Source organism: Chamaea fasciata, unplaced genomic scaffold (assembly GCF_029207755.1).
Source record: "Chamaea fasciata isolate MVZ Bird 193981 ecotype frontalis unplaced genomic scaffold, bChaFas1.0.hap1 SCAF_2, whole genome shotgun sequence".
Taxonomy (NCBI): domain Eukaryota; kingdom Metazoa; phylum Chordata; class Aves; order Passeriformes; family Sylviidae; genus Chamaea; species Chamaea fasciata.
This window is the reverse complement of record NW_027094087.1, coordinates 6,806,498-6,831,108: the sequence shown is the minus strand read 5'-3', so window position 1 is coordinate 6,831,108 and position 24,611 is coordinate 6,806,498. Positions and strand designations below refer to the sequence as shown.

The 24,611-nt window shown below is 38.3% G+C and overlaps 1 protein-coding gene across 1 annotated transcript in view; it reads right to left on the bottom strand.

Moving 5' to 3' along the window:
• Nucleotides 1-24,611, bottom strand: part of LOC136304974 (roundabout homolog 2-like) — an 88,089-nt gene that overhangs the window by 54,148 nt on the left and 9,330 nt on the right. The window contains exons 5-9 of the mRNA XM_066208383.1: nt 20,153-20,384; nt 14,367-14,491; nt 11,453-11,624; nt 5,766-5,948; nt 3,775-3,801 (exon numbers count right to left, since the gene is read on the bottom strand). Coding sequence (XP_066064480.1) covers nt 3,775-3,801; nt 5,766-5,948; nt 11,453-11,624; nt 14,367-14,491; nt 20,153-20,384 — 739 coding nt within the window. The remainder of the gene's footprint in view (nt 1-3,774; nt 3,802-5,765; nt 5,949-11,452; nt 11,625-14,366; nt 14,492-20,152; nt 20,385-24,611) is intronic.

The window sequence follows — 24,611 nt, the reverse complement described above, 5'->3', positions numbered from 1 at the left end:
AGGAAGGGAAGGATGTCCCTATCACTGACCCACCCATCTTCCTTGCTTTTTATCACCAAGGAAGCTAAAAAGCTCTTTCGGCAGTCTTTGCATCTGATACATTTTCTTAGAAAGGCTGAAGACCTGCAGGGATGAGATTGGTTTTCAAAAGAAGATGAAAAAATAACCTCTGTATAGAGAGATTTTGAAGGAATCCCCACTAGCTTATACTTCAAGGACTGCAAAAATGCAGAAATAAAATCCAAAGTACATTTTAAATGCATAAATATTTCAGGAAATTATATTGTATATTTTTGTATGAAAAACAGCATACGTTAAGGAGCTTTTCACATGCTTTTTATTAAATATTTAAGGAGGTACCAAAACCATTTACTAATATTATCTGACAAGGTTAAACTTAATCTTCATGCCTGCTAGAACTGGAAAAATATGAATGTATAGTAAGTCGACATTCTGAGGCAAGGAAGCTTTAGAAAGCTTTAGAAAGCTTTCTGTATGCCTATCTCTAGTAGGCCACATTTTCCTACTGCAAATGAAAACTTTAATGTTGCCAGCCAAGTCTCATTCCTTTTACTGATAAGCTGTTCGTCAAATATGAATGTAGATTAATCCTCTTTTAATAAGCATTAACTCAGAACAGATAATCAGCACATAAAAATTCCATCAAATCTTCTGTCTACCTTTGGATGATTCTGTCATATAGTTTATCCTCATTTAACAGTTTCAGGAGCTGCACATAAAATGTGTAACGTTCCATGATTCTCTATTTTAAATTCGTTTTCTGTTTACTGGGTTTCATAAAATCTTTAATCCCAAGGAGCACTAGTCAATAAATAAGCTTACCTACTCGTAAGTTAAAATACATATTTACTTTTTTTTGCATGATTGATGGCCTAGACACTTGAAAACACCTGAATATTCTGGTGAGTGGGTACTGGCACGACGAGTTTGAAGGCACAGGAAAGATAAGCATAAAAAAACCCCAACCCAAACAAAACCAACAAATAAACAAAAAACCCAGCAAAACAACCCAAACACTGCAGCAGTACTTTAGCTTTCACAAAAACTCACAAAAGTGAGACTAATCCATATTTTATATTACAGGAGAGATGGCTGAAAAGGGACAACAGTTGTGTTTAGTGCCCCTGTGCCAGATTTGGTTTTGCTGAGAATATGTCACGGTCACAAAAATGCATGGTCCTTCTACAGCTGCAGATGATGACACTACTACTTACAGTAATCTAACAAACATATCAGCTGAATTTTATGTTTTGTAGCACTGATACTACTGAGAATCAAGGCCTGGTGAGTCATGGTGGAAAGGGAAGTGGAAGAACAGTGATATACGGAATTGTGGCTTAGTAGCTACTGGAGTCAGTTCAACTGAAAATAACTAAAAGATTTATCTGCGATTATCAATGTCACTTTATTTGTGACCATTGCAGCCATTGATCAGTGCTTATGAAAATGTTCACAAAGACAAAAAGCTGTAAGTATTTAACTCAATCAGTTATTCTTTCCTGACACAAATCGTTACAAACTGCCTGACATTTTCTGTTTGCTCTTCTCCCACACGTTACAGTGGTTTAGTCACAAAGCAGAAATTGTACATCTCAGGAGCCTAATAACAGAAAACAAATAACAAGTGATCCTAGTGAATGACCCATAATCTGCAAATGAACCCAAAATAACTTTTTAAGCAAGTAATTACAAAACTGTGCAGATTTGGACTTTAAACAACTATTTTTAGTCTTCTGTGTTCTACATACAGGGAAATACAGATGAAGAAAAATAAAACAAAAAATATTCACACCAGAAATAACAGGGGATTTTTTTCTGAGTGTGAAATAAACTAGACATATGATTGTTACACTAATAGATTCAATTCTCTACCACACAATTAAATCTCTATGTTCTGCAGCCCTCTGAAGGAAGAATTTAAAGCAGATGACAGAAGAAAAAGTGTGTACCTTCTAAAATCTGAGTATATTAGGATAAATTCATCTTCAGTAAAAATTCATCAACAGCTGTCTCTGAGCAGATTCTGAAAGCTACATACCACTGTCTAAATAATTGTATCTAAACTCAAACTGCTTAAGAATGTTAACTTTGAAGGGAACAACATACAGTTGTGAGTGTCAAACCTCCACAAGCATAGGTATGTCTTTCTAAGTGATATTATCAAGGGAAAATTCCAATATTAGAGAATTAACGAAGTTTGTTATGGAACGCTGGGTTTAAAGCTAAGAAACATGCACTTTGTTCTGTCATAAAGAAAATACTTTTTTAAATTAAAAATTTTTTTGGACTTGACTTCAGTGTTCAATTCCTCCAAAAATTATTATAAGCCAGGAAATAGAATAGTTCTACAAAGTCCACAAGATGTCAAAATTGCTTTTAAAAAATAATGGTTTTGGCAGTACCTCTGATATATCCCAGTTGCCCAGCACATGTGGATCAACAGCAGGAAATCATGCTCAGACCCTGTGGCTCCAGCACAACCCTGTGGCATGCCAATGTGTGCTACAAACACAACAGTGAAAATGCACCACAGCTCAAGACAGCCGACCGTGGCATAGTCATAGGAACCAAATGCAAAGATGGATTATTGAATTTTGGAAAAAACTCGATGCTGTGTCTCAAAAAGAAGGCAGCAAAGCGTTTAGGGTGGAATGTGTTGTGCCATAGCTTACAGTAACCTGACCAAACCTGCCTGGAAGCTAGAGGAGCAATCCTGAGCCCCCAGAGCTTTTCCACAAAGACATTTCTCCCTCTGAATGTCATGGGCTCCTGGGGCACACACCACCACCTTTGGTCATCTGCTCTTTCCTCCTAGGCTAAACACAAGCTGTGGCTGAAGACAAGCAAGAGTGAGAAAGCAGCTACACTGAGCATGAGAAGACAGCTCTGGTAAAAGCAACTGAGGGGCCAAACTACATTCAAAAAACTTGACAGACTTCTGCTGGAAAACGTCGGGATTTGTCAGCCTTTAACACTGTAAAGCTGAGGTACAATTAGTTTTGAGTTTCTGTATCTTGAGATTAAGTATGAGAGAAGCTAATTGTTTGTATTATTACTATTAGCAGTATACTCTATTTTTCCTGACTATCCATATGGTGAATAAATGTGGTTTGAAACCTCCTGTTTCAGCCACTCTTCATTTATCCTTCACGTATCTTTAATCATGCTTATGATAATAGTCTACCGTATGCTATCTTTTTAAAGATTAGAAAAATAGGATACCAGCTCTGAGCTGGGTAAGTAGGAAAAACATCCAAATGCTTCAATTTCAAAAACCCTGTAAAGTCAATGAATGCAACAGTTAGCGACTAGATTGCTTGAAGGTCTGAACACCTCACGGTAAGGTAAAAATATACTTAACTGTAAGCTAAAGTGGAAGAAAGTTCTATTTCTCCACTTGGATCTGCTTAACTGTTTGAGCTTTAAAATCAAAATTCAGTTATATTTGAATAATGCTTGTTTATGTAAAGTTAGTTCAAGCATCTGGTCCTGAAAATTACTTTCAAAACTGCATTTCAGAGAGTTAGATGAGTTAAGTATGCAGATTTATAGTGACATCAATGGTGGCAGATTTTACTTTTCCCTGGAATCAGGAGGAGAATGAATGCTACATTTTATCACAGATAGGCAGCCAGGGTACTTCTCCTTGTATTTGGTTTTGATTCTTCATATCTCACATGTTCATAAACACTTTGACAGCTAATGCTTGCAATGATGTGTTGGTGAGGTAAGAGACAGACTAATGGACAGTACCTGCAGGGGTGAAGGTGAAGGACTGAACTGCAAAACAAGAAAGCAAACACATTGTGAGTTACACACCCTGGCAAAAAGCTCTAATTGCAGGGCATGAGTTTCCTCTGGAAATTACTCAGTTGGGATTGACTATCATAAGCAGGGCATAACAGCTGAGCTTAGAGCACCAACCAGCCAGCAGCCAATGAGAAATGATGGTTGGAATGATGAGCAGTGAATTTTGACAGTCACATTGGAAGACTCTCTGCGCGGACATGCTGCTCTCCAAGTCATAAACATTAGGATGAACTCTGAAGCATGATCTGTTATCTACTTTCCTTGCTGAAAGCATACACAATTTCATGATGCAATCAATGTTCACATCACACTTAGATGCAGCAAACACCATGAGAAGGAATGAGTTGCACAAGACAAACTGTTTATAATTATTTACAGCTACGCTCCTCAAGTTATACCAGACTGCTCTCAATTCTCCCTCACCCCAATATGCCAACTCACATACAGGACTAATAATCCTCCTTTTTAGGAAAAATCTAGTCTCAGCTTGTGTCCAAAGCTTTAGGTAGGACTACTTCCTAAGAGAAATAACAGCACAGCTGTCTCTAGTCTGAAAAAGTCTTGGGATCTAGAATGATATTTCATGTCAGCACATGTATAAGAGTGTGAGATCTATATTAATTTCTCAGTTAAAACCACCTCACCTCTCAGAGAGTAAAAGTTACGGCTACAAAGCACACCCATGAATGACAGAGGTCATGTGGTGACAAAAAGTGAGGTTCCATAAAAACCAACAAGGTCTAAAAGCCACTGGTCTCTCCTTCCTCTCTTTCCACTGCTCATCTGATGTCATCTTGTCCTTTCACTAAGCCACCAGAAAACAAATACAGCAGGAAGGATTAAAAACCAACATGGAATAGTTTCCTGCTAGTTTAGTGAGCCCAGTCAGGACTGAGGAGTCTGACTATGGCTGTGCTGAACTGGGAACAGTTTGGCTGTGACTGATTGTGGGTTTTTGGCAAGTTGTTGCTCAGCCATTTAGGGAACCTGAGTCCCTGGTTTTGCATTTGATAACTTGTAAATAGAAGGACACTCGTGTAACTTTAGTGTGATATAATGTCAACATTAAATATGTTCTGTCCTCAACTGGGCAAATGTTTTCTCTTTTTAAGTGTTAATGAGAACTACAAGAGAACCTACTGCAATATTTGAAGAGTTGAGGGGTTTTGTGTGTTAAATTAGGCTTCAGAGTAACCCATTTTAAGACAGTTCATCTGACTTCCCAAAAGTTCGTAAGAACCCTGAAAACAGAATAATACACAAAACAAAGGTTGGGGAAAGATGAAAATACTTTCATTTGGCAAGTGTTTTTAACTTTCCAAATGTAGTTTTCAGAAACTAATTTATAACTGGAGCAAACATTTAATGAAAGAGAACATTCCAAGATGTTCTGCCTCCAAGACAAAGCTGTTTATGGCTTCTGCCTTAGGTAAATTTTGACCACACTTCTCTTTCTATCACTCTTCCAGCTACAGGTATGAAGTCACTGATAAAGCACCTTCATTTATTTGTCATGCACATGGCTTCAGAGACATGGAAATTCACAGGAATGAAGAAGACAAAAACTCTTTAACTTTCTTTCTAAGGGTCTAGTTTAACTCATATTTGAACATATAAATGATGCTGCACTGCAAACAGTGGGCTTTCTGAGCAAGGGGCAAAAGGAACAGTTAACCCTCCTTGTACATTTTTAATGCTAGATGTGCTGGAGATGTAAAAATACTGCCTTATGATAATGATGAAATGTGGCACCGAGCGATGCATTTAAAGCTTCTCATACACCAGCAATTTCACAGCATACATTTAAAACAAGCATACAGAAGTCACCAAGATGCTTCTGCTGGAAGTTAAATGTGGTTTTTAGGTAGGTTTAGTAGCCCCTGTCCTTTTTACGATAGCACCTGCTGAGATGGCAACGAAATCACTGCTCTTACCAGCATAATTGCTGAGCCCCTTCCTCTTCTTTCTTCGCCAGTACAGCCAGATGCTGAAACCCATGAGAATGACCCAACATGCACCACCAATGCCAGCTATGAAGGCAGGCTGCTTGACCACATCAGTGATCTGCTCAGTTATGCTGTTGTTATTCTCGGTGATGACAACTTCGTTACGAGCTCCTGCACAGGAGAAATCGAATAGAATGCGGTTATTCTGGATTCTGTAACACACAGTGGAACCAGTTCTGCAAATTACAAGTTATTAAAAAATACTAATGGATCTCAAAATAATTACCCACAGTAGAAGAACTTTAAGAAATAGCAATGCACACCACAATCTCAGTGTTTCTAGAGTAAATCCATAGCCATTTTGCAGATATATATTTGCAAAGACAGACACACAGCACACTCCCAAGTAATCTAACAGATGCTGATCCAGAGCTTTTTTCTTTACTATATACGTATTTGTTAGTTTGTTGTTCCATAATTGTAGACAGAATACAATAATGAGAAGATGGATCACAGAAAACTAATAAAAAAAAAACCCCAAAAAACCCAAGCAATCAAGAAATAGCTTTTTCCAAATGAGTATTCCAAATACAAAATATGCTGCAACATCAGAAGGCAGCCAAAAATTCTTACTCAACCCATTTATTTTCCCTGAATGGTAGCTTCCAAATTTGAAATAAACAATAAAATAGATGCACTTTCCATTGGGGCAAAGATGCATTTTCCAGGAATTATTTCAAGGGCAAAACAGTTAATACTAATTCTAGGTGTACCATTTTTGACACAAAGCAGAAAATCACACACTTCACCATAAGCACTAAACAATCACAGCAACAGATGCTATTTTTTCACTTAGAATATGCATATAAATTCCTAACATCAACCTGCAAGAAATAATTATAACTCGCAATACCGATTCAAGTGACGTGCATCAAAAAAATACTATATAGGATCTTGAATTGTATATTACAGTAGAAAACTGTAAATTCCAGTAGATGCTTCCATTGTTTTTTTGCCCCTCTTTCTCTAGAAGGGAACTTTTCTAAAAGAAAAAGCTTGGCAATTGGCTTGAAAACAAATGCTCATAAAAATCTGAATGGAAATCCAGGAAATGCTATAGCATTTAGTTCTAGAGCCAGCACTTTCAAATTGTCAAAAATAGTTAGCTTTAAAATTAGGAAATGCAGAACATATTTTTCTAAAAAAATCCCCAATTTTTATTCTGTGTATATTGTATATAAACTGCCCACATCTGCAGTTTTGAAATTCATGAAAGGTTATCCATCATTTCCAGTAAAAGCATTTATATGGCTCAATCCTTGAAATGTTTATGCAATATTACCAGATGCCTGTATGCACGCTGAAGAGCTGCAAGAGTAGCTACTCTACTGAGACAAAGAAGATGCAAACAATATGATTCTCAATTATGAGAGTCTATCACACACATAAAGGTAGTTGAACACTGCAGTAAAACACTGAAATGGTCAGTCCGAGGAAATTATTAAAAGTATTGTATCATTACACCATGCTGTGAAAATGTACACATTCCTTTTCTATAATTCAGCAATGGCTAGATTCACTTCTTCCAACAGAGCTTTTAGGCTTCAGCCTAAAGCCAGCACTCAGGGAGTCTGGCTGAAGCAGATCTGAGAAGTCTTGACACTTCCAGTCCCATTTCCATGGACACCTCCTTGCAGGTGACCCGGAGTTCACACTGCCATGTTTTACAAAAGGGGATCCTTTGAGAAGGTCCCCCTGGGACTGCCTCTGCCCAGCCCTGCCCCTGCCAAGATGCAGCTTCAGGTCCTCAGTGGTGTTCAGAGCTGGGCTGGGTTAATCAGGAAGAAATGCAGCGCCCTGCCTGCCATTGCTATCACACTGCTGATGACCCCAGTGAGTTTACTGGGCTTCCTCTATTTCAGCACCACGCCAGTATTTAGTACTGATGATTGTCTGCTTTTGCAATCAGACTGTGGAAGCTGTGCTAGAGCTTGGCTTGCTTGCAGTCATTTTGGGCAAGGAACAAAACAGGCTCCCCACAAGCAGAGTAGGTCCCACAGAAAGATGCTGCCAGATGTACAAAAAGTGCAGCAGTTACTGGTGTCCTGCAGTCCTATCTGATTTTCCATGTTTTTTTCTGCCCACGGAACCAATCCATAGGTGCACCCCAGTGCTGAAAGAGGAAGGGCTGACAGTAAAACTAATAGAAAGGGGCTCTCCATGGCATGCTCTTCCAGACACAAAATCGATTTTCTAGTAGAAATCAGCATGGGAGTTGGAGTTGCTCTAATTACCATTAACTTGCAGTTAATTTCTGTGCCCTTTGAAGGAGAGGCCAAAGCAGTGGGACAGTGAGGAAACAGGTTGTCTTGGCACTGCTTCAGACACAGCCGTGCTACCAAGGAGAAGAGCAGGCAGGGAGGTGCTTTGGAGACACCAGCTTTGGGAGTGGATGCTCCTGGATTCAAGAATGAGTTCTTTTCACAAAAGCCTCCAAAAACATCTGAGCATCCTGTCTTCTCTAAGATCAGAAAACAGTATTTTGAAAATGGAGGACACAAGAGCAAACTGCAAAGAACCTGGGAAGAGGTTTCAGTGGATTGTACGCTCTGCCTCTCTTCTAGAGGAAGATACAATCTGTCTCCAAATTACCTTCTGAAGTTTGCAGTCTGGCTGTTTGCTCTTACCCTTCCGTGACTAGCAATTACAACTGCAAAAGTAATATTCATTTAAATGTCAAAATAACATATGCTTTGTGAATTTGATGATGGAAAAAATAAATGGAGACAGATGAATGTTACCCACTGACTTTTGATGAAATTAATATAATTGTTGGGGGTTGGGGAAACAAACAGCATTAGTCTTGTACTTCTTCATGTAATATTTAAGCAGAAATAATAAATATGTCATGCAAGGTACCAGTGTACTATTTCATATACTGCAGGTGGTTCTGTAACAATGCTGTCAGTTCAACTAATTAGACCACAGACAAGGGAAGTGTGCGACCTGTAACGCTCCATTGTTCCTGAAGACAAAAACATAATGAAATATAATGTCTTCCTCCCATTGGAGAGTAATAAAGAACAAAACTAATTTGTTGGACCAAAAATTAATTAGACACATCAGATTCGATTGTACCTATTACTGTGAAAGTTTGCAGCTGTTCCTCATATTATTATGCCAATGATGGAATGTAAGAGGGACCAGGCCAACTGATGAAGAGAAATAATAGCTACAACATTAACCAGCATTGCTCTTATCTCCAATTTTACTTCTGGTTTTCCAAGGGAATGTTTTTTAGCATATCATTAGTGATCATAAAAGTTTTATTCGTGATTTTCTTTGAGTCTTCCATAAAATTTTTCAACATCCTGCTTCAAGTATGGGCACAAGATTCCTGTAACAGTGAGACAATTTCTAGCAAAAGGAAGAATATACTTCCTACTGCTTCCTATTCTCCTGTTTTTACTATCTGGATTGTCACAGGTCAGTTATCTAAGATTACTCTGGGAGGCCAGTAGTTGACTATGTACCATGAAAAACAGTTATTTTCAGGAAAAAAAAACAACAAAACAACAAAAAAACCCCAAAACCAAAAAAACCCACCTGAAACATTTTTAGAAGAATGAATCCTGTATTTAAAAATAACATCTCTTTTTATACACTGTACTCTGTATTTCTATTAAATTAAACTCTGTATGACTATTAAAGTTTCTACTGCTTAGAAACACAGCTTAACTCTCTTGCACCACTGACCTGTTCTCTCCATAATTCAGCATTTCTGGATTTGTTCATTCTGTTTGCAAGTTGTTAAATGCTATAGATAAGCACTAGACCATATAGAACTCTATTACAAGATAATAATTCAATAATGCTTTCCCATTCATTATGATGCTTTGATATTATTCATTAGCTCATTAAAAATCCATGTAACTTTTTTTGCAAATTTATTTTAAAATAATTTTCATATTTTACAATTTCGATTCCCACTCAAACATTAAATGGTGCCAACTCGAGTTTTTCAGAAATGGTATCACTTAAACTCTGTTACATTTTTCAAACAAATTTATAGTCTGAGATATAACTGATAGCAATTCATAATCAATACCAAAATTGGACCTAAAGAAAAGGGAGATATAGACCATATATGTAATAAACACATCCAGCTTCAGGCTCCCAAAAGAGAAGCAGAAATGACAACAGAAACATAACCCCAACAGAAACTACTCTCCATTACTTTTCATGCAAATGACTCGCAAATGTGCAAAAGTGTCACCAGACAAACCTGCTGAAGCAGACATTCTGGGATTATTTAAAGAACAAATAAATATCACTAAGAACTCTGGGAATCATCCAGCAAAGACTTTTGGTGCAAGTATAACCCACAACGCATTAAGTGACGCAAGGCTACCCATGTAGCTAAAGTGCAACGAACTTGTGCTTTGCTGGAATAAGTGCAGTGTATTTTGTGCCTGGTTAGATGGACTCCTTAGGGATATAAAAAAAGAAAAAAAGGTCGTGGGTTTCTTGCATTTTCAAAAATCATTTTTTTGTTTTCACCTCTAGATATCTTTCCCCCCTCTTTTCTCTGGTATTTCTGTGGCTGCCTTTTCTAAACCAATTGCTACCTTCACTTCCACTCTTGTACTTCTGTCTCCAGTGAGACTTCAAAGCTGAAGTACCCTAGCTTGTGTTTCAATGAATGGGAAATCAGAATATCAGTAAACATTTAAGCAATGTTTATGGGATGGCCTTTTCTAAAGGTCTACATGTAATAGACTAGTCCGTTTTTGGGACAGGGTATGGACAACATTTTCTAGAAAGAAAATATTTAGTAACAACAGCAGTCTCCCAAACAAACAAACAAACAAACAGATGTCCATTTAAGTAATAACTAAGTTAGATCATACAGATAAAGGCAACAAAATTCCTGTATTGTGCACTCAAAAGAGATGCAGAGATGCCTCTTCGCACGGCTCATTTCAGGTTGGCTAAGCATAATTACTTCTAGTCTTCCATACTGTTCCTGCCTTTATATTTTATATTCAGGAAAAAAAAATCTGAAGAAACAAAACCCGTGTTTCCCTAAGGTCAGGAAATTAGTTCTGCATGGAGACCACTACCAAGAAACAACTATTTCAAAGGCTGGGATGATAATGCTACCTTCGCTCTCTAATTGGTCTAGAGACTATTTTTTCTTTGACAGAGGAGGCTTGTCTTCTTGGGATGCCTGAGAAACACTGACTTTAGACATTCAGAAAACAATGGTTAAATAGTGCCTTAGGCACCAGTGGAATGAGTAAGGCAATATTCCAGCCATCTTAACAAATGGAAAAGGGAGCTTGGGCTGTTTGTTCCACACATATGCCAACCTGCAGAAGTGGTAAATTAGTTTAAAAAAAAACCCAAAACATTAATATAGTTTCAATAGGCAATCTGCATTTTTTCATGTCTTGGGAACATACTTCCCTTCATCATCTGCAAGAACTCTGCAGATGGAAAAGACAAAACCAGTAGGCAGTAGGACATAAAAGCTAACTAACCAGTTCTAGTCAAATCTCCTCTTTTGCCCCACAGATTTTTATCTGGAAGTGATGTATGAAAGCATTTCTGAGAGAAGAAGGAAAACCAAAACAAACAGGCAAAACAAAATAACAGAACAGACAATAACTTACCAATTATTATGGGTTGTGGGTCACTTTTTACTCCCACACCTGCACTGGTGCTGGCAGCAACTTCCACACGATACTGGATACCTGGATATAGGCCACCTATTACTACAGACCGAATGGCTGCATCTACTGTTTTGTTGATATGAAATCGAGTCTCATTACCTAGGCACCAGATCTGGGACAAAAGTTGATGTGTTAAAATAGATGAAATTCTTCACATTGTGCATAGATATGACATATCAAGGTATTTCATGGCAATTTACTTATTTGGGTCTTCTCGACAATCTTACTTGTCCAGGAATAGCTGAAATTGGGATGATTTAGCTCAGCAAGGTATCCCAGATTAGCACAGGACCACCAAGCCAGCTGCAAACACTGCTTGGAAATACTTCTCTGGACTCTGGCTCTCTGTGGAGTGCAAATTCTGTGCTTACACTTCTTAGAAGCACAGACCAGATCATCCAAGTGGAAAAGAGGTGTTATACATTAATCAAAATCTTGTTTATCAAACCTTTTGTTGAAAAAAAACCCCACATTTTTTTCCTTTTAAATTTCCTGCTGAATAGCAAAAGGATACCTAACAATATGAACACAGGTTGAAACACTTCTTAAAGCATTAAAGACCAAACAATTTTCATAATTCTTTTCAAATTCCTTTCATTGCACAAGAGGGATATTTGAAATTTCTGAAATGGAATAAGCACAGTCTCACATTTACCGCTGCCTTTGTGATTATTTAAATTGTTTAGGAATTCAGGCATCAGTTTGTCACTCAAATATTACCTAATTAAACAGAAAATCCACCCTACAATCACAACGGGAATTTTGTGATGAGAAGTCTATGAATTCAGAGTGTTATGTCCCCCTCTTGCTTTTTTTATAGGATTTTCCAAAGAGGTTTCGAAACTAACTTCTAGGCATGTTTCTTCAGTTAATGCTATCTGAAAATACTGCTTCTCTATTACTAAGAAAGCATTTACTACCACACAAAAAAATCAGTGCATAAATACATCACATGTACACTTACATAAAAATCACAGCAGAAGAAAACACTAAGCGTGGAACCACTATCAGTGACAAACTAATGCATCTAAGCAATAATATCTTCACACTTACTTTTAACCTTGCTCAGTGTTTTACCACACCCTATCCTTTTTTCTGTGAAATGCTGAGAAAGATTTGAAGAGGAAAAAAAAATTCTCTCGTTTTCCTAAACCTAAGGTGAGCCTATTTGCCAGCCAGAATGCACTAAGGTGAGTAACTATTGCATTAATTCCTCCACTCCTTGTCTGTCCTGGTCTAAGGTTACAACAGCTGTAAGATGCCTCTAATTAAAAGCACTTAATTCATGAATGAATTTACAGGCATTCTGATGTTTGAAGCGGAATCAACAGATCTACTTTCAATTTCTTAGACAATGCACTGTGGAACTTCAGCAATTATTTTATACTCAAGTAAATATTAGACTCTCTGCACCATTCACTGTAGCCAGTTCACTACTCAGGCAGCCATCTAATCTAACACAGGAGGGCTGTAATAGGTAGTGACTCCAGCTGGTTTTACACACAGCCCAGAGGTCTGAGCACTCACCTGGAACCTGGCTTTTATTAGCCATCAGCCAACTTGGTTTCATATCTACATGTTTTGTGGTTTAGGAGTGTGCTTTACTCGTTTGCCTATGAGCCCTGGATGGTTTATATTGACTTTTACTGGAGTCAGGATCAAGACAAATTAAGCCAAAGGATAATTATTAATTGATATGAAAATTTGATCAATAAAATACTGGGATTAATGAATCTTGATATTGACTAAAAGCAAAACAAAAGAAGTGCTATGCTAAACATAAACACTGTGAGCATTTACTGCATCTCTCTGACCAAGTGAAAGCTGGAAGAGGTCGAACCATTATCTGATTTATAAGCCAAGCACTTTCTCCCTTCTTCATGTTGTGTTCCCTCAAGACACAGCAGGGAAAAAAAATCTTTTTATGTGAAATAAGCTGCAGTCACCATTTCCACCCTTTGTGGGACTGTCAAGAAAGCTGCCCTGACCCATTTCAATTAAACATTTCACACTTGGGTTATATAGGCCAGCCACAGCAAAGTTAATTTACCAAACTGTGCTCCATGCTGTGTCAAGGCTGAACCTCGCCCAGTCATTTTCTCCACCTGAGTAACAGAGTGCTTTTTTTAATGTGAAAATATCCCTGTGCAAAAGTGCTCATAGTATGAAAATAGACTACAACAACATTTAATGTATAACGAGTGCGTATTTTGAGCCATCATAGCAAGAAAAAAGAAGAAAAATACAACGAATGCAAGCAACTGTCATGTAGCAAGCTTTGGATATACTAGTTGTGTTCAACCTGTTTTTCAGAGCAAACAGCCTGGCACTTTAAGTTTTGAAGCTTGACAGAGACAGTACTCGGAAGAAGTCTTGAATTCTCCCAGAGCCACAGTCCTTGACTTTGACCTTGAAGTGTTAGATTAGCACTTTTGCAGAGGAAATAAGAGGTAAATTTCCTGCCAGCTTTGCTGCTAGATTGAAGGTACTCCAAGACAGGGACTTCACTGCCTGTCTTTAGAAGCCACTTACAAAAAATACCCTCTCTTCCCCTTGTTCCATACCAGGGAAAAGCTAGAAATACAAGAACTTTAAACGGGCTAGAAATTACAGTTCTCTTTCAGACCAATTTCATGGTGTTTCTGCTTTTTAGTATAACAGTAGTAGTAGTAGTAATAATAATAATAATAATAATAATGATAATAAAGAAATCCATAGGCAGTCAGTCCTGTTTCTCCATATAATTATATGGACAGCTGTAAATGCTGTCAGAATCTAAATCCATAAACAGTGCTATTGTTCTGTAATTCAAGCAGGCTGTTTCCCTAACCCTCCCATCAGACACCGTGTGTACCTTGTACTCCTGGATGACTCCATTTTGGTGATCTGGAGGGGGAGGATCCCAGGAGATGCTGATGCTTGTGCTGTTGTGATTTCCAACTGTCAGGACAGTGACAGACTGAGGAGGAGCACTTGGAGCTACACCAAGGAGAGGGAGCAAACAGAAGCAAGGCATTAATCCATTTGCTAGGGCACGGATTTTGCTGAAGCAGTGCAAGAGCAAGCAGACAGTACAGAAAACTCACACTCCCTGCAGGTCAAGGGATGCACTTTTGTCAGGACTGCCAGTGTTGAAAAATGCCCTTCTGAAGAGAAGCATAGGGCTGAAATGACTATGTGGAATTTGTGGCAATGGAGAATCAACACAAATCACTCCTCATTCATTTATATTTGGCATTTCTTAAGTTTGCACTGGAATTGTTCTCACGTTTGCCTTTGTTTTCCATAATATGCATGAATAACTATGGATATATCAACTAAGTCGCATGTGAGGCTGTTTAACCTGGCCCGAAAACTGTTTTGGTTCTTCTATTTTTACATGGTCTAATAATGATGTGAGCAGCCAACATTTAATGACCCTTTTTTGTTCGCTCTCCAGGAAGACAATACCAGGTTTAAACATAGAACTTGCAACTCTGAACTGTAAAAAGGTTAAAATGTTCATGGCTTTACATCAAATACCATGAACAGAGCAGGTGCTAAGTCAGGTAACATATATACTTATGTCCTTTTCTGCCCCTAGGCAAATTGCTTTCTCTTCAGAGTCTTGTTCAGTTCAACCATTCACAGCTGTTTGGCTGGTCACTGCACATCAAAGCCAATTCTACAAGACAACTGCTTGCCAGCCCTGCTTGTTGTCTAGAAGTGTGAAAAAAAAAAAAAAAATCATAGCTATTAGTGACCAGAGCTATGCTGGCAAAGCCCCTCACCAGCTACACCAGCAGCAGGGGGGAGCTTCTGCTGGCTCAGGACATGCTGCTTGGGAAGTGATGCAGGAGCTCTGCTATGGAAAACTCTCCTCTGTGAGCATTTGCTCTATCCATACTGGGCTCTCCCAGCATGGCTGTGGCTGCCATGGCAGAGAACTGTAAATATGGTCCTGTTCAGCCACCTAAAACTTCCTGCAGCCCCCCCTTGTCCTTCCCTTCCCAGGCAAGCGTTGAAACTCCACCACAGTGGCGTGCTAGGCCACCGAGGTTGACTATTATATTAAGGTATAGTCCCTGGGGGGAAAAGCTGATGGATAGCAGCTGCTTGGAATTGGTCCTAGAATTTATTTATTCCATCTCTCCCAGTCCATCTACCCAGTCCTCAACAAAACTAATAGAAAGAGGCCAGAAAAGTGTGAACTAATAAAGCAAGCATAGAGTGATACCTCTCCAGGACAATTTTTCAGTTCACAGGAGCCTGTTGCTTAGACACTTTCAGTTCTAGGGAGGTGTCTTTGTGTTTAATAAATACTTATGGAATTTGTTTTCCATATATTTTTTATTGCTTTTAAACTGATCTTAAAACATTTCATATGAAATACGAAAGCTGATTTTGAAAACTTATGGTAGACATCATACCAGAACCTAAAATACTTATCACTCTCCTGCCCCAACTTCAAACACAGATAAAAACGTGGTTTGGGGCATCTCACATCACGTGCCAAGGCTCCCTTGACTCGAGCCCCCCGATCAGAAAGACTTCTTCACTGCTAAACTCTATGGCAACAGAACTTTAGTCTTATCTATAACAGATATCCCTGAGTCCATGCCCATCCTTGGACCATGCTTCTCAGAAAAGCCAAGAGCCCCTGGCATCTTTGTATTCAAGTCTGGCAGGTTTAACACAAATAAGCACAGCTACAGATATCAGAAGTGCTCAAGTCTCCCGAGTCAGTTCAGTTATTCCTGCTGTTCTCCACAGCCTCTTTGAGGCTGGCTCTGTTCCCACGTCAGAAGCTCCTCAGCACTTGACCTGGCACAGGCTCATGGAGCCGAGCTCAAATCTTTACCCTGATAACCCTGAAAAATTGGAGTGCTCTGCTGCAAGGATCACACAGCTTCAGACTAGGGTATCAGAGGTGAGGACAAGGAACCACACAAGATTACAGCAGGAAAAAAAATATTTTAGCTGAAAAATGAAACACACATTACAGTCTCGGGAGGCTCCACATTTCGACAACTACATTTTCAGATGCTGGTTCAGCCACAAAGCTAATAGTGCTTGGTAGAGTCCTCATGACCTTGCCTGATGCAGAGAAACAGTGAACTGTAGGGGAGAAATGGAGCTGTATTGTGGACAATTTGACTCTTTGCCAGCTCGAATGAAGCATGGAAAGGTGGCCTTGGGCTACTCCTTGCAATCGTGAAAAGCATAAAATGGGTGAAATAAGTAGTTGCATTGTGTATTTTATGGCAAGTGAAACAATGTGCCACACAGTAGAAAATTAGCATTTTAAAAGTCTTCAAGTTATTCAGTAACAACAAAACCGTGAATAAACGTAAGTGTGTGATATTAATTATAATATTTTATGTGAAAATAATAATCATAAAAATGGAAAAGCTTAACACTGCATAACTCATTTTTGGTTTTAAGTACAATGAAACAACTTGCTCAAACATATTTACTTTCATTACTGAAACAAAAAGGGCATTCAGAAATACGTCTTATATTCACATACCTGGGAGGAGAGGGGAGTGTGAAGCAAAAGAAATGTAAAATGAATACCATACTCTAAAATTTAAAAAACCCCATCCTGCATTAATGTCTTTTCATTTAAACTGAATGAGCATTCTATTTAATATTCTATCAGTGTGCATTGGTGTTTTTGAGTTTTTTTGAGGACATAGGATAAATCTGAAGCAAAATTAAAATTGCAGCTAATGAATGCAGCTGTGGAAATATCATTTTAAGTGCTGCACTAAGGTGAGGAGAAGCTAACAGAGCAGCTGATAAAAGCTAAGGAGACTTCCTCTCCTGTCATATTTTTGTGGCGACAAACAAGATGCAGGACAAGTACTATGACTCCACAATGTTATTCCAAAGGAGATCTAACAGCACACGCGACTGAAAAAAAAAAATCATTTCTCTCTAGAGAAAGTATGAAAGAAATAGGGAAAATTACAAAACAAAATCTTTGATTTAGCTCCCACTGTATGCATGTACACATGTTTGTAGGTACCGGTTCAGCTTCCTCTCTCTGATAATATCACTCTGTAAGCTGGCACTGTAATATAAATTAAGCCACTTGTCTGACACTGCTGCAGTTATTAAATGTATCACATTGAAAAACAACATTTTTAAAACCGTTTTCTCATTTCCCTTGCTGCTGGCTTGTGGGGAACACCTTGCCTGCTTCTTGACAGGTCAATTATTCCAGTGCTCAGCTTCTTCTTACAGATATGAAGGAACCCAAATCGCTGCTCATCTTTTCCAGAGGCAGCCAAACAGAATTCCATTTGTTACCTTCACAAGGCCAAAGAGGCAGGAGATGGATGGATACTGAACTGTGACAAATGTCTGATCTACAGGAAAAGTCTAACTGCAGCAAAATTGATTTTTAAAGGTAGGCCTCAGAAGTAACATTGCATGTAAAATCCAATCCAGCAGAAAGCTGCCACTACCTTTTGGTCGTACTTTGCCTTTACCAGGGATATTTGCTTTGATCTCGCAAAAAAACTTCCAACACTCGTATCACTTTTCCAAGTTACATTCTAAAAACAGTATAGCTGACATTTTTCAAAAGTCAAGTCTAAAAAAAGCTTCCATTTTCAAAATGGAATCACATGCAAGACAGCACCTTTAAATAGACTGCCATCTTTCTTCAGTGGGAGAGGAGCAAACCACCATCATTAAACATTTAGTTGATACTATTTTTGAAATACATGAACACCAATATAATTACAAAGATAATATGAGGAATTAAAGGGAATATCTGAAAAACTGCATCTACTGAATGTCTTAATTTTCTCATGGAAGTACCTAATTTTATCACCCAAGGAAGAGGAAGGAATTTTTTACAGGAGATGACATTTTTCTGGTGATAATATTACGGGTCCTACGCTGACTTTTTTGAGAGGAGATACTTGTAAACAGACTCCTTGAAGGTTATATTAATCTACAAACAGATCCCAGGCTCTGAGTTATACGTATCTGCAGGCAGGAATATTTTTTTTAAATCTTCACTATGTGGAAAGCTATTTCCACATGAACAAAGTGTCCTTTAAGGTAGGAAATTACCTGACAGACTCTGCTGGGAGCTAAGGTTTATAAAAGAGAATGTCATTCCTCAAGTATTTTATAGAAATAGACAGGAGGTATAAGACCTCTCTTTTTCAGTAGTTCTTAATTTACCTTTAGCAAGAGACAGAGGAACTAAATAAACACCAAAAATCAATTGAAATTAGACAAGAGGAATATCTGCTAGTGAGAGGAGAAAATCCCATATTTTAGCCCCATAGAAAAAAAATTTACCTGCAGAAATCTTTTTTAAATTTTCTTTTTTTTATTAAAAAAACCCTGTTCCTAGTGCTGCAAACATATTCTTCACCAACTGATTTAGGCTTTTTAGTTTGAACAAAGAACTGGGAACCATAAAATCCCAAATTACAAATCAAACTTGAAAACTGCCTTCCTGCACACTCTTTTACTTGTTGCAGGACACTGAATTTCCTCGTCCATAAAGTGCAAAGTGCAACCAAGTTATCTTCGGTTTTACTTACTTGTTGGGTAATAATCACAACAAATCAAAGAGAAAAGTGAGTAATATGCAAGTCTGTTCTAGAATTAAAGAGTACTTGGCAATCAGCACTAAATTAAACCTCAGGAGACTACTGTAAATTATTAAGATCCACTTTCAATAGGAAGGAAAGAGTGCACTCAAAACCCATTGAAACCATATGAACAACTTAAAACTTCACCAGTATTTCTTTCTCTTGTTTAAAGAAAAAAAAAATTAAAAATCAGTGGCACTGAGAGAAGATGAACCCTCACTGGTAGGACCATCCTACTTTTACAGGAGAAATTCTCCAGGCAAAGACTTGCACTACATAGGTAGAAAGGTGGGTTTTTAACAGCAAATGATTAAAATTACTTACATCTCAGCCCAGTGTCTTTAATTTTCAACAAAAACCCAGCAGCCCTGGAGTGCACATGCTTTAGCAAAACTATATACAAGGTTATAAGCTAGGGATATAAAAGCTCGAGCATTTCAGAAGTATAAACTGTTCACTCTGTCTGAATCCTGACTGATTCAGAGAGGTTTGAAAGGTGCTCAGGGGAATCCTCTGCTGTACTGAACGGGGCAGTTTCATGAACACTGTGCTAACAGAAACTGTAAAGTGGTGTGCCCTTGAGACTGGAGTTTCTCCAGACTAGTTAAATATATGTCCTTCACTACTCCTCGTTTCCCAGCCAACTGTTCATCTACATTATTACCTCTTCAGAAAGATGTGCCTAGTATCAAACACTCATCTGTGAGAGCTTGCATTTATTTTATTTTCAAAGTGCAGACCAAAGTCTTTTATTGCAGCAGCAGTGGTTACAAAAGAAGGGCTGCAAGTGCACACTTTTTGGAAGACCAAAAGCCACCTGTACTTTACAAGGGTGTAGAAGAATATAAGAAGCTAGAAGAATATAAGACCAGGCTTTTTCAGGGAGCATTTACAGCATGCAGCTGAATTTTATATCAAATTTTAATGTGTGTAACAAACAGAAATCACATGAAGGAAATAGAGATGAACACACGCACACACAGAATGACCTCCAGTGTCAGCTATGGAAGCTGATTTCTTCTCAGCCCCTTTCACCAACCTTCCTCTGTGGTACGAGCAGACTTGGATTCACTGTCCATCCCTTGGAATTCATTGAAGTAAGGACGAACCTTGATCTCATAGGTGACCCCCTTTTTGAGGCTGACCAGGACGGCGCTGCGCTCGGTGGGCACTTTGACCTCCAGGTTCTGCCACACGGCCGGAGCCGGCAGGCCCGAGGTCTGCCGGTACAGCACCCGGTAACCCTGGATAAACTGGGACTGCCTGTCCACCTGGAAACGACAGCAAACAACACAGCAATAAACACATTGAAGTAAACAAACAAACAAAGCGTTGTGTAAAAAATATAATAAAAAAACAAAAAAAAGTTTCCCAGAATAATTCTGCCCTCATCAAAAAGAGAAAATTTGCAGTTATGATGCAAAACTTAATAATCGAACTACCTTCTTGTAAGTCACTGCCGATTAATTGTCTACAAAGAGCATTTGTCTCACATTACTGGTTATGGAATATTTCTTTCTTTTTTGCTTTCTCCCGCTCTATATATCATGACAAACACCACCTTAAGCCACAAAACACGGCCCCCACCCCTGCAATAAATCATGGAAAGAAAACTTTGGCATAAGGCTTGCTGCATGTAAACTTACTAAGCACATCTTGGCTACTGATGTGCTGAAACAGGAGAAGAAAAGAAAAACAAATTCTTTTCAGAAAAGGACAAGTCTTTGAAGATACTGTACATGCTTACAATTAGTCCATTACTTGGCTCACAGCTCATGAAATGCACAGCAAATTAAAATAAACATAAGACAGATGCAGAGAAAACAACTTCCAAAGACATGTGCTGTTTCTTGTGTTCACGGCCTGAGCAGCCCCTTTGCATCCTGGGGTTGTGATGCTCTCCGGCCATTAGATGGAGATGGAATGTTGGGTTTGGTTTATATTTTATTTGTTGCTAGGCAAGCAGAATTCAAGATTTGACCACGGAAGTTTAACAATTTAATCCTATAAACAGGATTTTTATTTGAAGAAAAGCTTTATATGTGTTTAATCATGGAGAAGTTGCATGCATCTATTTATCTTCTCAATAAAAAAAAAACCCAAACCAAGGCATTATGATTCTTGCACAAATTTTTCCTGGAAAAAAACACCTAAAAAACCAAAACCGATTTGATTGCTAAAAGTAAACCAAACCCAGCTGCTTCTGTAGCTGCCAAATAAGGAGCAAAGAAAGTGCAGCACAAATAACAAGACTATACAGCTGTCTGTTTGGTAATTCTGTGTTATAACTAAGACTCAACAAGTAGGATATTTCTGACATTCTTGTCAATTTGCCTGCTCAAAGATATTCCAGAATTAGGTAAACATTTGTTTGACTTCTCTTAAGAACAAATGAATTTATTTATTGAATACAAAAAAACATGCTCTATTATGCTCCTCCTATAATCTTGTTACAGTTTATTGAGGCATTCAGAGGGGACACAGATTCTTACACATTAAAAAGCAAGGCAAGCAAGAAGAAAGCTTTATTTATGAAAGCAAGGCAGAAATGTCTTTCATCAAAACTGTCACTGTTAAAAACCTTGCAACATATGTTACAACAACATTAAGCTTGCATTTTATAAACTTCTCTGCATTCACTTTAAGTGAATTTATGCACTGAAAGAGGGATATAACTCACAATAATAGCTTGTTAATACCGAAAGAATCAAGCTGTGTTTTTAAGAAGAACATTAAGCAGCTGTTTCCAGATGAAGGGAGTCTGTAAATCAGAGTAAACTGTTTTTATCCATGTTTGACTTTGATTAAGTAAATGTTTTATGGATATAAAGACTTTATGAACCTCACGTTTACTACAAAATTCAGCAAAAATAATGTCTTCATCCACTTTGTAATACAGATTTTTAACCTAAACTACAATATAAGGTTATGATGTCTAATAATCAAACACTGAGTTTTATTCTTGCCTTATTTCTGAGTTTGAAGCTACACTGAAAGATGGCATAACTTTGTTAGAACTTTCCATTTTGTCTTTGCTCTATTTTTAAGCTCTAATCACTGCTGCCTAGTGGAGACAACTGAAAACTCAGAACTGACTTGACTGAACAGTAGCATTGTGTAGAATTCCACACAACACAGCATGGAAAGTGTTTTGTACAGCATGGCACAAACACAAACTCATCCCCCAACTCACTGAGAAGAGCTGGACCCCCAGAAAACATCTAAAGAACACCAATTTTCAGTCCTTCATACTTTTGTATATTTTGTATCTACTTCCATACAAATTGTCCACACACATCTTTTCCTCCCAGACTTCTAACATCTTAACTTGAAACGCTAAACAATAGAAGGAATATGAAAGCAGAACGCAGTAGTAGCACAAGGCTGTCACATTTATGGGTGGTATAACCTAGCTTGATTTGGGGCTCGCTTGAGTTTCACAGAGCTTTCAATTAGTAGTTTGATTACAGCAGGGCAGATTGATCTGCCCAAAAATCAGATTATTGACTGTGATTTCATCATTCAGAGTCTGGGAGGGTACTGACAAAAGAAAATATAATGCATTTTTAATGTTTTCTGTAAGCATCCAGTAACATTCAGTATCAAGGAGAGGATACAAAGCTATCTCTCATGCCCAATTAAAGTTGGTCTGAATGAACAGGGCTTTCTGTAAGGTAAAAATGTTGGGAAACTACTCAGAGGCCACTTAAGTTACTGAGAAAGGTGGATTTTTTTTTGTTTTGTTCAGAGTTTTCAAACTAATAAAAAAAAATTTACTCTTGGATAATCACAAGGATAAACCAGAAAGGACAGGTGTATTTCACATATACATACACATACATGTGCATACATATGTGTATGCCCACCTACAGCTGCACACAGAGTCATATATAACACAAAGTGACTGTGACTGCACAATTTTCTCCATTTCTGTGGTAATGATGTGTCACGCCACGAGCAGACTACTAAAAATATCCCTATATGCTTAGCATTAAAGACATTAATTCAGCTATGCAGCTTCAAGTTTGGCATACATTCACACACAGGCAGAGCTGCAGAAACATGCACTCTGGCTTGATGAAAGGATAAAGAATGTAAATGGTTGCCACTTCCTTGCACAAATTACTCAGCATAATTTCAGCAATTGCAGGAATTCTCTGTGTTGAATACTGAGATCAGAGAGTATTTCTAGTAGGTGATAAGATCTGCAACAGTGGCTGATATGAAGACACACTTGCTCCCTCAAAGGACATGGCAGAACATGCAGATACTCCTATAAAGGGCAGGAGAGGGCAGTTCTTGGCTAGGTGGCACTCAGCACTGACCTAATGCAATCTACAAGCTGAACTGGTCCCATGTGCTCCTTCTCATCCCCTTTTATGATGAGTCTGTGGTGCAGGAGGCATCTACAAAACCATTTCTGCAGAGCAGGAAGCTCATTTTCCCTGCACATGCCCCAGCTGAACACAAGACGGCTTCAATGGTTATCAGGCAGTTAAAACGGTGGCAAGAAACTCATAATGCAGCTTATGCTGCAGATACAAGCTCTTTTCAGGCCAATCTGCTAAACTGCACCCTAACCACATTTTGCAATATGCTCTGTAGCATGCAAATTTCTGTCCTAAAATATCCTAAGAAATCCTCTGCTCCCACAGCAATACCCACCGCAGTTTTCCAGCTGGGCAGAGTAGCTTGCACGCTGTGCTGAGCTCCCTGGCATGGACTCACAGGAGTCTCTGGAAATTCAAGCTGCACTAGCAGTTACGTATCCTACAGGAACAAGGCAAATGGGGACAATAATCTGGAAGACTGTCTAAAGGACTTGACTCTTGAAGCTTCCAGTGAAGTACATTCGTTTAAAATCTACATCAAATTAAAAACCAGAGGTAAATAAGTTATCCTTCTGCCTGGTAGCCTCCTAGAAGGCAGTAAGGACTTCAAAGCAGCAATTCTTTTGCCATGTTGAAGAACTGATTTTTGATTCCTGCTTGTGCCACAGGGCTTCTTTATAATGCCGGGGAACATTTCATATTTGGTCACTAATGAAACTTTCAGTTTAATGCCCACTGAGGCTAGAAGTGCTGACCCATAGCTGAAGTCAGCTAAAAAAGCTCTTGGAGTGCAGAATATGCTCTTGCAATGTGAAATGTTTTAATAAAAGTAAAAATAAATCATGTCCAGGGCTTAAAATTAGCCATTTGATAACAGTGGGCATATCTGCCTCCACAAGTCTCATCAGCAATAACTATCTCTGCACCTCACCTCTCTATGTGTAAAGTTAGGATAATGACACATTTTTATCATTGTGATGTTAAATTCAGTATTATTTGTGAAGCCTACAAATGTTACGGTTGAGAGCATGACAGATAAGCAAGCATGTGAGACAAAATAATAATTTTTTATTCAATGCAAGGTTTCAATGGTATGAATTTAATAAGACCTGGCATCACACAGAGAATAAAGAAGATAAAAAGAAATGTTTAATAGCTCCATGAAGA